Raw genomic sequence first — 14,726 nt, 5'->3', positions numbered from 1 at the left:
TAATTTTATTTTTTACACTAGCAAATTTCACATCAAATTCACAATTAAAGTTAGACCAAGTTATTTTGAGGTAAAGTTCTGCTTGTCAATTTCTAACCATGATTCATTAAATTTCATTACTGAAAGTGTCTGATAATAGTGGAGTTACTAGAGGGGTGCGTGACCATTCCCATTCCCATTCCCATTAAAAGACAATAACCTTCCACTATGAGAGCTTCGGAGAGAGGAAAACCTTTATCTATGTAGAATAAAACAGGTTTTTCTAGAAACTAGAATCTTTTAAAACGGATTTAACCAAAGCAACATTCATGTCTTAGGTGGAATAAAAAAATCCTTTTAATTTAATTGAATTTACCTTTAAATTCATCTAAAATTTATTTTATTTAATTTGACATTAAATTAATTTTTATTGAATTTTATCTAAATTTTATATTAATTTAATATGATAATAAATTTTTATTTTATATAATTTTATCTAAATTTTATATTAATTTTATTTTATCTAAATTAAATTTGTATACAAATCTAAAATAAAATTAAATTAAATATTTATTTTTTATATTTATAATTTAAATATATAATAATTATAAATTATATTTATAATTATAAATATAATTTTTTATATTTATAATATTTATAATTTAACAAACTCACCTGTATCTCAAACCAGAAGTTCCACGCAGGTGCATCGAGACCATGAGAGTAAAATATGAAATATTCTCCACTCAGGTCGAACTGAGGCGTGCCGTCACCAAACGACCAGCTGGTAAGAGACGCGCCGGCGTGCGGCAGTAAATACAGAGACATGTGACTTGGCCCTGAGTGACAGAAGAATGTGCCAGATTACACACACAGATTACACACACAGATTACACACACAGATTACACACACAGATTATACACACAGATTATACACATGGATTACACATGTGATATAAACTCGTTCCAGACACTAAGACAAAACCTGAAAGTGACAAACACAAGTATTCATGACAACATCACCCTGAAATCTGGTTCTTGCCTTTGGCCTCAAAGGTCATTTTAACGGTCCCCCATTCCGTTTCCTGTCTGGATATCAGTCTAAACTCCAGTGGAGATCTGGGAGAGACTTCAGGAGCTGGAAGATACCAGTTTTTCCTAAAACAAAAAGTGTGTTTGAATAACATGCTTGACATTATGCCAGAAGCGTGTGATTGTTCTCTATCATAAAGCACCAGATCTCATTATAATCTCACTCCCGTTTCCAGAACACTCACTTGACAAGGAGTTTGACCGGCAGGAACCACGGAAACCCGCAGAAGGGCATATTCTCCTGACAGCGCATGCGGATGCTGTCATTTATATCTGGTATATGTGGTGTTATGTACTGCATTCCTGTGTAATCCAGACTGTTAATCCACAGACCGGAGTCGGAGCGCTCCACAGATCCGTCCAGCGCGTGGAAGGTGCGTGTGATGTGCTGAGAACAGAGAATCAGAGAGTCACCGGCAGGTTCAACTGAAATCCCGGAGCCAGATCAGTGATTGTGTTACCTGCATGAAGATGCGTTTGGGTCGTGGACTGGACGAGTCAGCAGAATATGGAAAGAACAGACCACATGAGACCAGCATAAACATCAGCACAAACACTGATCCAAGACCAACCAAGATCCGCTTCGTACTGCGAGCCAGATAGATCAAATGCATCTGTGGAGAGAAATATTATCAACTCTTTTCTAATTGGACGTCTGGTGTGTTTGGTCAGGAAATTATCCAAAACTACGATAAAACAGGGATGCACTGATGTATCGGCTACCGATATTTATCTGCCAATTATTGACCAAATTGAAACCAATCAATATTTCGGTTATAACCTTGAAAACGCTTAAATGAAAAACCGATGGCTTGTTTATAATTAGTTAGTAATACACTGTGTAAAAACTCTGTGAATTTAAATGCACAATCCAGATATGTAGAAGGTTTGGCACTAAGAACAAGTAATATTTAATTTTTGTTTACATTAATGTGGAAAAACCGCCATAAACAGACGTGACAGTTGTGAAAGTGGCACTTACCTATAGGCTACACGATGAGAGGAAACCATCCAAAACTCTTTGAAACCAGCAGACTTTGACTTCTGAGACATCGGTATGATATCCATTAATACTGCATGATTGATTGAATTAAGATTGAAATCACAATATGGCTTTGTGCGATTACTAAACCTTAAAAAACTGTGTTTCTTCAGTCAGCACTGTGTGAGCAAGCGGCGCCCTCTAGCGGTCTGGACTGCATTATCCATTATCTATTTTACCACTATAATACAGAGTTTAAAAGGGGGTTTTGTTCCTTCTGATAAAGTGTTTTATTTTTCCATGATGTGGTTGACATTTCTGTAGAAACTGCCCAACATATGTATAGAATAAATGTATGTTCTATCATATACAATACACACATGTGAAATTTGTTGTTTTAAACTGCAAAAGCAGAAGTGCAAAAATGATTTAAAAGAACAAATTAACCTTTTTTTCATATCAGTCATCATGTTATCATACTTAGTCATTTTTGTATATGTACACTGAAAAGGCTTGTGTACCTCGTTGTACATTTGTAAAGCACAATTCCAAAGTAAATCTGATCTGATGACAAAATAAGGTAAGATGCAAAATATCGGTATCGGCCTATGATTTGTTTTGGGCCAAAATATCGGTGCATCCCTACTGTGGTGATGGGGGCGTGGCCGAGCAATGTCTGTGGAGAGTGAGGCCAAGAAAGTGAGTACGGTAAGGGTTGACACCTGTGGGAAATCACCTCTAACAGCTGTTTTGTGTTTGCAGTGAGAGCGGAGAGGGATTTAAAGGGCAATCCAGACCGCTGGAGAGAGAGAGTGACACACGATCCTGACTGTGTGTGTGTGTGTGTGTGTGTGTGTGTGTGTTTGTCTGCTGGAGAGCAAGAGCTTTGTGGTATGTGTAAAAATAAAGATTTACTTCGACTGTTCACCTGGCCCCGCCTCCTTCCTCCAAACAAATTCCAGGGTTTCGGCACCACTGTGACAAGTCTCTAGCTCTTGGACGAAGGAGGAGGCGGGGCCAGGTGAACAGTCGAAGTAAATCTTTATTTTTACATGTTCCAGTGTACCACAAAGCTCTTGCTCTCCAGCAGACAAACACACACACACACACACACACACACACACACACACACACACACATACACAGTAAGGATCGTGTGTCACTCTCTCTCTCTCCCCTCTCCAGCGGTCTGGATCGCCCTTTAAATCCCTCTCCGCTCTCACTGCAAACACAAAACAGCTGTTAGAGGTGATTTCCCACAGGTGTCAACCCTTACCATACTCTCTCTCTGGGCTTCGCTCTCCAAGGACGTCGCTCGGCCACGCCCCCATCACCACACCTACTTAATAAAATTCTCAAATAAACATGTATAACATCAGTAAGGACACCTACATTTGCTCCAAGATAAATGTTAATAATTACCTAATAAATTAATCAATAACTAAAGATGAGGGGCGAACCTTAGCGAAGGATCAGTTGGACCCGTGAGATAAGATGACACAATATTCATTTATACATTTTTGTTTTACTGTTTCAGAATATGGCGAAAAATAACATTAATGTGATACATCATCAGAAAATCACATTATTATGTTATAGCAAGTCTGCACCACTCACAAAATATGAAGAGAGAATAACGGTTGCCAGGGTAACAAGAGAAGCCAGGACGACGTCAGGCGGGATTTCCGTTCCGCTGCGACCCAGAATGGGTGTGAAGATCTCGAAGACGATCCAGATGAGAAATATGATGTGAACGTACGGCAGCGCGAGACCCGTCAGATACAGAACTGAATACTGCAGCGACGCTCCTGTACAATAACAACACAAACACTCACATAAAAAAAAAAACTCATTAAAAAAACATTAAAACGTTAAGCTAATCAGCCACTTCATAGTCATTTGAGTCACTAGAGTTGAAATTCATCTAAAACCTACTTGATACACCTGTGCCCTGATTTCTGCTTTCGGAATGAATCTATTCAAATCAACATAAACCCCATTCACAACCCATATTGATTGCATCCATAAGTACTTAATTGAATTGTATAAAGTGTCTCTCTATGACAGGTGAATGAAAAACAAGAGTACTTGATGACATCAGCAGAAAAGGAAAGTCATTTTAGAGGCGGAGCAATACAAAGAATACAATGCACCAGTGAATCATTCACAATAACACCAGGAATGTTAAGAAAGTAAACAGTCAATTTTGACTTAATTGCTTCATGGAGTGATTTAAAGTCATCATTAGAGGTAGACCGATATATCGGTTTTACGATTAATCGGTGCAGATTGTTATTTTTGGAACTATCAGTTATCTGCAAAAATCTATGCCGAATGTTGTTGACAGAAACGCCTTGTTGATGAGAGAGGTCAACAGAGAATGGCCAGACTGGTTTGAACTGACAAAGTCTACGGTAACTCAGATAACCACTCTGTACAATTGTGGTGAGAAGAACATCATCACTGAATGCTATTCTGAGATGCGGGTTGACGCTGTTTTGGCGGCACGAGGGGGACCTACACAATATTAGGCAGGTGGTTTTAATGTTGTGGCTGTGTATATATATATATATATACACATACACACACACACACTGGCGGCCAAGTTTGGAATAATGTACAGATTTTGCTCTGATGGAAAGAAATTGGTACTTTTATTCACCAAAGTGGCATTCAACTGATCATAATGTATAGTCAGGACATTAATAACATGAAAAATGACTATTACAATTTGGAAAAAGAATTCTGTGTTTCTTTGCCCACTCTAACCTTTTCTTTTTGTTTTTCTGTTTCAAAAGTGGCTTTTTCTTTGCAATTCTTCCCATAAGGCCTGCACCCCTGAGTCTTCTCTTTACTGTTGTACATGAAACTGGTGTTGAGCGGGTAGAATTCAATGAAGCTGTCAGCTGAGGACATGTGAGGCGTCTATTTCTCAAACTAGAGACTCTGATGTACTTATCCTCTTGTTTAGTTGTACATCTGGTCTTCCACATCTCTTTCTGTCCTTGTTAGAGCCAGTTGTCCTTTGTCTTTGAAGACTGTAGTGTACACCTTTGGATGAAATCTTCAGTTTTTTGGTAATTTCAAGCATTGTATAGCCTTCATTCTTCAAAACAATGATTGACTGAGAAGTTTCTAGAGAAAGCTGTTTCTTTTTTGCCATTTTTGACCTAATATTGACCTTAAGACATGCCAGTCTATTGTATACTGTGGCAACTCAAAAACAAACACAAAGACAATGTTAAGCTTCATTTAATGAACCAAATATCTTTCAGCTGTGTTTGATATAATGGCAAGTGATTTTCTAGTACCAAATGATCAATTTAGCATGATTACTCAAGGATAAGGTGTTGGAGTGATGGCTGCTGGAAATGGGGACTGTCTAGATTTGAGCACAAATAAATTTTTTCGGGGCCTGGGTAGCTCAGCGGGTAAAGACGCTGACTATCACACCTGGACTCACGAGTTCGAATCCCAGGGTGTGCTGAGTGACTCCAGCCAGGTCTCCTAAGCAACCAAATTGGCCCGGTTGCTAGGGAGGGTAGAGTCACATGGGGTAACCTCCTCGTGGCCGCTATAATGTGGTTCTCACTCTCGGTGGGGTGCGTGGTGAGTTGTGCGTGGATGCTGCGGAGAACAGCGTGAAGCCTCCACACGCACTATGTCTCCACGGTAACGCGCTCAACAAGCCACGTGATAAGATGCACGGATTGACGGTCTCAGAGGCGACTGAGATTCGTCCTCCACCACCCGGATTGAGGCGAGTCACTACGCCACCACGAGGACTTAGAGCGCATTGGGAATTGGGCATTCCAAATTGGGAAGAAAGAAAAATGACTTTTTTCAAATAGCGATGGTGCTGTTTTTTACATCAGTAATGTCCTGACTATACTTTGTGATCAGTTGAATGCCACTTTGGTGAATTTAAGTACCAATTTCCTTTCAAAACGGCAAAATCTGTACATTATTCCAAACTTTTGGCCACCAGTGTACATATATACACACACACATATATACATACACACACACACACATGAAACCCATCATTTAGTGAATATATAGGCTATAAAAAGCTTAATTTGGTAAATAGCCTACTTAACTGCTGAGTATTGTAACACAGTCAAGTCTCCGTCATTTCAGAATAAAAGTCGCAGTGTGTTTTGGCTTGTTTATAGTTAAAAGTCCCGCATTATGCAGCAAATCTTTGTTCATTTTGAACTCTTGTAGCCTCTGTGTCTGTGCCCAAAATGGTAAGGAAAGATTACGTTATTTGTTTAACATTCTATAAACCAATTTAAAAACTATCGGCCGATTAATCGGTTATCTGCCTTTTCCACCACCTTAGTCATCGATGTCTGCTAAATCCACTATCGGTCGACCTCTAGTAGAAATATTTGACTTTCCTCATATTGTAGCATCTTTCAAAGCTGTTTCGTAAAAATATCCTCAATGAAATAAGGTGTAAAAGTTAAATTGCATGGAACAGACACAACCTCACATCACAGCAAACAGGAGTTGATTGATTGAATTGTGAACAGAATCAGTTGTGGTTTAGTTCTCACCTCTCTGTGTGAAGTGTTTTTTGAGCAGAAGTTTGCTGCTCAGAGGAAACACCACCATCATCATGGGCACATACGCTGAACACAGACCACGATGAGTGAGAAAAAACAGCGCAAAACACCACATCAGCAAACTGACGTCAAAAAACAGCTCGCCCAACTCCACACGACGAACATTCTGAGAGAGACAAAAGATAAATGTTACACATCATCATCACAAACACAACTGTGGTGGTACTGTATCAGATGATAATTCCATACAGTATATATCATGGTATTTACACTGCCCGCCATAAGTATTGGGACAGTATTTCTGCTGTACATTCAAGGCATCTGAAAATATGATTAACCTCTTTAACTGAGATGCTGTCTTTGTAAATGTTGCCATGGTGCTGTTGAAATTACAGGGTCATACAAGCTACAATGTCAGTAATAGTAAATGTTACTGGTGTTTGTTTATAGGTATTGTTGTCTTTCAGCGTTGCGTTTAGATGGCAAACGTCTGAGAAATAAACATGAAACCTGAATTATCATTATTGTAGAGACAACGTTCCAGTTAACCAGGAGACTATTGAGGGTATCTTACATAAAATACACAAATGCACACACATCCATATGAAGCGTGACGCTCGAGTCTTACACAGTGACTCTGAATCAGCCAATGAGAGCACAGCAACAGTCTACTGGGAATGAACTAGAGCAGATATTTGTGTTCAGGTGCATCAGCACAGAGTACAGCATTCTGAAGTGTGTGTGTGTGTGTGTGTGTGTGTGTGTGTGTGTGTGTGTCTGTGTGAGTGTGTGTATGTTTGTGAGTTTGTGTGTGTCTGTTTATGTGTGTGAGTGTGTCTGTGTGTGTGTGTGTGTCTGTTTATGTGTGTGAGTGTGAGTGTGTGTATGTGTCCGTGAATGTGTGTGTCTGTGTGCATGTGTGTGAGTGTGTGTGTGCATGTGTCTGTGTGTATGCGCGCATGTGTGTGTGCGCGCGTGTGTGTGTGTGTGTCGCGTGTGTGTGTGTGTGTCCCCTTGTGTGTTTGTGTCCATGTGTGTGTCTGTGTGCATGTGTGTGAGTGTGTGTGAGAGTGCATGTGTCTGTGTGTGTGTGCGTGCATGCGTAAGTGCGTGTGTGTGCGCGCGTGTAAGTGCGTATGTGTGCCTGTGTGTGTAAGTGCGTGTGTGTGCCTGTGTGTGTGTGTCTGTGTATGTGTGTGCGTGTGTCCTTGTGTGTGTGTCCCCTTGTGTGTTTGTGTCCATGTATGTGTCTGTGCGTGTGTGTGTGAGTGTGCGTGCGTAAGTGCGCGCGTGTGTGTAAGTGCGTGTGTGTGCCTGTGTGTGAGTGTATGCGCGCATGCGTGTGTGCGCGCGTGTGTATGTGTGTGTGTGTGCATGTGTCCTTGTGTGTGTGTGTCCCCTTGTGTGTTTGTGTCCATGTGTGTGTCTGTGTGCATGTGTGTGAGTGTGTGTGAGTGTGCATGTGTCTGTGTGTGTGCGTGTGCATGCGTAAGTGCGTGTGTGCGCGCGCGTGTAAGTGCGTGTGTGTGCCTGTGTGTGTGTGTCTGTGTATGTGTGTGCGTGTGTCCTTGTGTGTGTGTCCCCTTGTGTGTTTGTGTCCATGTGTGTGTCTGTGTGCGTGTGTGTGAGTGTGCGTGCGTAAGTGCGCGCGTGTGTGTAAGTGCGTGTGTGTGCCTGTGTGTGAGTGTATGCGCGCATGCGTGTGCGCGCGTGTGTATGTGTGTGTGTGCATGTGTCCTTGTGTGTGTGTGTCCCCTTGTGTGTTTGTGTCCATGTGTGTGTCTGTGTGCATGTGTGTGTGTGCATGTGTCTGTGTGTGTGCGTGTGTGCATGCGTAAGTGCGTGTGTGTGTGCGCGTGTAAGTGCGTGTGTGCGCGCGTGTAAGTGCGTGTGTGCCTGTGTGTGTAAGTGCGTGTGTGTGCCTGTGTGTGTGTGTCTGTGTATGTGTGTGCGTGTCCTTGTGTGTGTGTCCCCTTGTGTGTTTGTGTCCATGTGTGTGTCTGTGTGCGTGTGTGAGTGTGCGTGCGTAAGTGCGCGCGTGTGTGTAAGTGTGTGTGTGTGCCTGTGTGTGAGTGTATGCGTGCATGCGTGTGTGCGCGCGTGTGTATGTGTGTGTGTGCATGTGTCCTTGTGTGTGTGTGTCCCCTTGTGTGTTTGTGTCCATGTGTGTGTCTGTGTGCATGTGTGTGTGTGTGTGTGAGTGTGCATGTGTCTGTGTGTGTGTGCGTGCGTGCGTGAGTGCGTAAGTGCATGTGTGCGCGCGTGTAAGTGCGTGTGTGCGCGCGCGTAAGTGCGTGTGTGCGCGCGTGTAAGTGCGTGTGTCCTTGTGTGTGTCCCCTTGTGTGTTTGTGTCCATGTGTGTGTCTGTGTGTGTGTGTGTGCGTGCGTGCGTAAGTGCGCGCATGTAAGTGCGTGTGTGTGCGCATGTGTGTGTGTGTAAGTGCGTGTGTGTGTGTGTGTGTGTGTGTGCGTCTTTGTGACAGAGAGAGAGAGAGACAAAACTAAAATATCAAGATAGTAAGAATGAGGCTTACACTGAGAAATTAATTTGTGGTTGAGATGTTATCACTGTTTAAACAACACACACACCCTCAAACACACGTTATGGTTTACTTTATACATCAGATATCGTACAGGTCTTTCTTTGTTCAGACTATTAAAAGCGATGAATCACTTGAGGTCGTTCATTACATCAACAAATTTAAGAGTGATTTTTACTAGTTAAAATCACATTTCAGATATCTAAAATTAGCATTGCCACTAGTGAAAACCAAATTACTAATATCAAAAATGAGCATTTTTACTAGTTAATGTCAGGAATGGACATTTGTACTAGTGAAAATGTAACTATTGATATCAAAATGATAATGTTTACTAGTAAGAAGTGCATTGCTGATGTGAAATTGGAATTTCAACAAATTAATTTTAGATATCTGCAACTGTGTTTTCAATTGGAGTGAATTGTGAAATTCTACTAGTAAAAATGCCATTTTTTTAATAATACAAATGCACTTTTTTTTTTTTTTTTACTAGTTAAAATATATATATATATATATATATATTTTTTTTTAATGATAATTCAATTCAGCTTGCCATAGACATCCTGCAATAAATTTCGACATTAAACTCATTTGTAACCCCAGACGGTACGCTAACAATCATAGAGCTTTCTAAAAATCACAAGCTCCGATCTGATTGGCTGACAGTACAATGAGCACTTCTGAGGAAGAACATGTGACTGGATGAAGTTTGAAGACATCTAATCTTTCACAGAGGCTCAGAGATTTGTTCAAGGCAGAACAGCTGAAATCAGGTGATTTCGTCAACTCAACAGATAAATTGTTTAAAGATCAATTGTGTAATTAATATGTTGTGTGTTTTGTCCCGTAGCTCACCCCGTAGTACAGGTTCTTGGCCAGCGTGTGTATCAGAATCATCTTGCCGACAGCAGCAGATCCATACAGGCACACAGAGGCATAGAAGTGACTGTACCAGAACATGGAGCGACCCATCAAAGTCACCAACAGAGACACGATCAGAACCGTCAACAGAGTGACGAACCAACTCAAAACCGCCACACACGTCGCATACAGCAGCTCACGGACGTACCGCCCACCTGCAGCGAGACAGAGACATGACACATTTAACTACTCGTCTAAGCTATGTCTGTGTTCCTCCCAAGGTTTCTTCCTCATCTATTTGTTTGTTTGTTTGTTTTTAACACAATAGCAGCTTCTATGGCTATTTTCATGGCAAAAATCATGGCAGGTTAAAATATGATAATAGGTAAAACAACTAAAAACATACCTATTAAACAACTGAGGGAGCTGTTGCATTAGTCTTGATCACTGGACGGGTTTGTAATGCACTATTTTTATTTTTATTTTTTTATTCTATTTCTGTAAAGCTACTTTGAAACAATATGTATTGTAAAAAGCACAATATGAAAAAAAAATAGAATTGAATTGAATGCGGAACGGACAATTCTGGACACGTTCATATTATATTTCTAAGGATAACTGGGTTTCCTATATTCTGAAAAAAATAAAAATAATTTTTATTAAAAATCCAAATAATTTTTGGGGTCAAATTTTTTAATTAATCTTGAGATTTCAGGGGGTCATATAACTTTAGTTTAATCTTTGCTCTATAACATAATTTTTAATAACATATAACCTTATTTAGCAAATGGAAATATAGAGATTGATGATATATCAGTGTCCATTTCTGTATCTGTGGTAAAAATAAATATAATGATTTTTTAATTATTGTATCATTCCAATATCAGGGCTTATTTTTTTACAGTGCAAATTAAAGGTACACTGATATATCGGTTTAACCGATTAATCGGTGCCGATAGTTGCTCTTTGGAAATATCGGTTATCAGCAAAAAATTGGGTATTTCAGATGTCTGGATATCAACATATTGGAGAGTGATTTAAGATATCTAAAAAGGCTTTTTACTACATTATAGATTACTGAAGTTAACATTGCCACTAGAGAAAACCAAATTACTGCTATTAAAAATGTGGATTTTTACTAGATGCAATAGAGTTGATATCAGGAATGGACATTTGCACTAGTAACAATGTAATTATTGATATCAAAAGTGATCCATTTTACTACTAAGAAGTGCATTGCTTATGAGTGAAATTGGAATTTCAACTAGTAAAGAATTAATTATAGATAATTGTGCTTTGAATAGGAGTGAAAGATAGAAATGTGAAATTCTACTCGTGAAAATGCATTTATGCTATAGATATCAGCTCTATAACATAATTTAATAACATATATTTCCATTTTCAAATTGAAATATAGGTATTGAAAATATATCAATGTCCATTTTTGTAACTGTGGTATAAAAATCTATAATAATTTTTTAATTATTGAGTCAGACCGATATATCGGTTTTACCGATTAATCGGTGCCGATAGTTGCTTTTTGTCTGCAAAAATCTACATTTATATACAAAACTCTTCATCTTGTGAATATCTACACTATAAAAAGCTTAATTTGTTGAATACTTTTAGAAAAGGGGCCTATTCTGCAGTGTATTGCAGCATTGTTTATAGTTAAAAGTCCCACATTATGCACAAATCTTCATTCTTCTGGTTATTATTGGGATTTTGATTGCACAATAAACTGTTTTAGGAAATGCTAAAAATATTTTGATCATTCTATAAAATGATTTTAAAAACTATCTGCCGATTAATCGGTTATCTGCCTTTTCCACCACCTTAGTTATCGGTATCGGCAAAATCCACTATCGGTCGACCTCTAGTAGAAACTGTAAACTCGGTTACTGCACCAGTTAACAAAAGACAAACAGTTAAATAAAGATTGTATACCTTACACTGTAACATTTTAATGCCTCTTTTTTTTCTATAGAATTATTTACCAAAATTGTATTTTATTTTTAAATAAATAAAACTGTATATTATTTAACAAAGTTAATGCAATTTAATGTTATATATATTTGGTATATATTTTTAAAATATGTATTTTATATTTTTTGAAAAAATATATTTTTGTGGTTATTTTTGTGAAATCTGATAAATAAACATTTGAATTACAAAAAATAATTACGTATTAGAATTAGAAAATCCCCATATGGGTCGACTGTACACATAACAATAAAACATTTTGTTTATCACGCACGTACCCACATTGCTAGGCAGCACGCACTTCCTGCCCAGGTAGATGAGGGTTGCCACAGCAGCCATACAGTTTATGATGGTGCCGACTCGGGCGGGGTACGCCACCACCGTTATGCCCAGCAGATCAAAGAAAACCATGTTGCCATGGCGATATTCAGAAGAGTTGCCCAGTTCCTCTGACATCACCAGGTGTTTGAGCACAGACAGGATGTTGTCACCTGGTGCAATATAAATGTTACACATTCATTGAAGCATAAATACTTTATAGTTTTAGTCTTTGATTCTGTGGAAATTAAATGCTGCATGTTTGTTATACGAGTTTTCTCAAGAGTCTCACCTGCTCTCTGGATGGAGTCGGTGTGGATGCGGTCTGGAGTGTCATATTTAGTGTGGTAGATGAAACCGTTTTCTATAAATGCAAGATCTATTCCTACACAACACAATGAGAGAAGAAAACATTGTTACTGTGCAATTATACAAACAAACAAATACTTTCATTAACACATGACAAGCATCTGCAAATATGAGAATTCTCCTGATGTTTGTGAGTGTGTTTCACATACCAGGAATATTCCCAAAATCCCTATAGATTCTGAAGTCTGTGTCCGAGGGAATAACGCCGCTCTGGAACACTTCCTGTCCGACCACTGATGCAAACGGGTGAACAGCAGCACGGACATACGCCTGAACTAACCATGGGTTCTCTGGACCTTATAGAGACACACAACTGAGGCTCATCATTTATTTTCACAAAAATGTAAAATTCTCTCATCATTTACTCACCAGCGCTCTGCCGCTACTGAATCCACAGCAAAATACTTTCTTTAGTAAATAAAATGTACCTGAGTTGTGATCTTGCAGTCTCAAATGAATGCAATGAGATGAAAAGACAGTGTATCGTAAAATAATGGCAAGAAAACACAGTCTGACCAGTGTAGTCTGATTCATGAGCAAATGACTCTTTTGAACCAGTTCTTTTAATACTTCAAAAGACTCACAAGTCTGACGAAATCTTTACTGAATGACTCATTGAATCAATCAGAGCGGTTACTGAATCAACATTTCACTTTGAAGTTCACTTTAGGAAATTAAGCATGATTTGTGAGACTTAAAGGGACAGTTCACCCAAAAATGAAAATTATAGATAAGTAAGATATGTATGACTTTCTTTCTTCTGCAGAACACAAATTAAGATTTTCAGAAGAATATTTCAGCTCTGCAGGTTCATACAATGCAAGTGGATGGTGACCTGAACGTTGAAGTTCCAAAAAGCACTAAATGCAGCATAAAAGTAATCCATAAGACTCCAGTGGTTTAATCCATGTCTTCTGAAGTGATATGATAGGTGTGGGTGAGAAACAGATCAATATTTAAGTCCTTTTTTTACTTTAAATCTCCACTTTCGCTTTCTTCTGTTTTTGGTTATTTGCATTCTTCATGCATATCGCCACCTACTGGGCAGGGAGGAGAATTTATAGTTAAAAAGGACTTAAATATTGATCTGCTTCTCACCCACACCTATCATATCTCTTCAGAAGACATGGATTAAACCACTGGAGTCGTATGGATTACTTTTATGTTGCTTTTATGTTCTTTTTGGAGCTTCAAAGTTCTGGTCACCATTCACTTATATTGTATGGACCTGCAGAGCTGAAATATTCTTCTAAAAAATTTTCATTTGTGTTCTGCAGAAGAAAGAAAGTCGTACACATCTGGGATAGCATGAGGGTAAGTAAATGATGAAATAAATTTCATTTTTGGGTGAACTGTCCCTTTAAATCAGTATCATTACTGACAGGGTGTTTATATGACAAGGTGTAGTAAAAAAAACAAACATTTGCAACAATAATGGCAGGTTTTTTTATTAAATATATACAGGCTCCCCCGCTGCAAAGTCAGAAATCTGTTGTACACATTGGTCGGATGGAAACAAATCCACTTATCAGTGAATAATGATGTAAATTTGGGGGTTTCCTTATACAAAGCTGCCGTATGACTTCAGAAGACTTGCACAAGTCATATAGACAACTTTGCCCCTGGTCACTGTGAGCTTTCATTGCATGAAAAAGAGCAGCGTGAACATTCTGCATAAATCTACTTTTGTGTGCCACAGATGAAAGAAAGGCATATGCGTTTGGAACAACATGAAGGTGAGTAAATGATGACACAATTTTAATTTTTGGCTGAACTAGCCTTTTAATTCTGACGAGCAACAGTAAAGATTTCTTCATCTGCTGCAGGTGTTGAACTCTGAATACATAAATACACATTCAGCTCAAAATAGAAATCTGGGTCAGATTATTTATGTACCTGTCTGAAACACCACCTCTTTTCCCCCCACACCTGCAGCCTCCAGATTCACAAAAGCTCGAACCTGTTGAGCCCAGGGATGCTGGGTAATAAAGCCATGACTCGCCTGAGAGAGAGAGAGACAGGTGTTATGAG

At 39.0% G+C, this 14,726-nt stretch overlaps 2 protein-coding genes across 2 annotated transcripts in view; one reads left to right on the top strand and one right to left on the bottom strand.

Moving 5' to 3' along the window:
• LOC127429087 (guanine nucleotide exchange factor subunit RIC1-like) overlaps window positions 1–14,726 on the top strand; it is a 259,906-nt gene that overhangs the window by 81,197 nt on the left and 163,983 nt on the right. The gene's annotated exons all lie outside the window — the stretch shown is intronic.
• LOC127429089 (endoplasmic reticulum metallopeptidase 1-like) overlaps window positions 1–14,726 on the bottom strand; it is a 29,292-nt gene that overhangs the window by 6,399 nt on the left and 8,167 nt on the right. Inside the window, exons 4-14 of the mRNA XM_051677885.1 lie at window positions 14,592–14,697; window positions 12,845–12,991; window positions 12,619–12,711; window positions 12,287–12,499; window positions 10,020–10,240; window positions 6,616–6,790; window positions 3,671–3,861; window positions 1,533–1,685; window positions 1,257–1,459; window positions 1,022–1,137; window positions 655–818 (exon numbers count right to left, since the gene is read on the bottom strand). Coding sequence (XP_051533845.1) covers window positions 655–818; window positions 1,022–1,137; window positions 1,257–1,459; window positions 1,533–1,685; window positions 3,671–3,861; window positions 6,616–6,790; window positions 10,020–10,240; window positions 12,287–12,499; window positions 12,619–12,711; window positions 12,845–12,991; window positions 14,592–14,697 — 1,782 coding nt within the window. The remainder of the gene's footprint in view (window positions 1–654; window positions 819–1,021; window positions 1,138–1,256; window positions 1,460–1,532; window positions 1,686–3,670; window positions 3,862–6,615; window positions 6,791–10,019; window positions 10,241–12,286; window positions 12,500–12,618; window positions 12,712–12,844; window positions 12,992–14,591; window positions 14,698–14,726) is intronic.

Source organism: Myxocyprinus asiaticus, chromosome 38, assembly GCF_019703515.2.
Source record: "Myxocyprinus asiaticus isolate MX2 ecotype Aquarium Trade chromosome 38, UBuf_Myxa_2, whole genome shotgun sequence".
Lineage (NCBI taxonomy): Eukaryota > Metazoa > Chordata > Actinopteri > Cypriniformes > Catostomidae > Myxocyprinus > Myxocyprinus asiaticus.
This window is presented reverse-complemented; position numbering and strand designations above follow the sequence as displayed.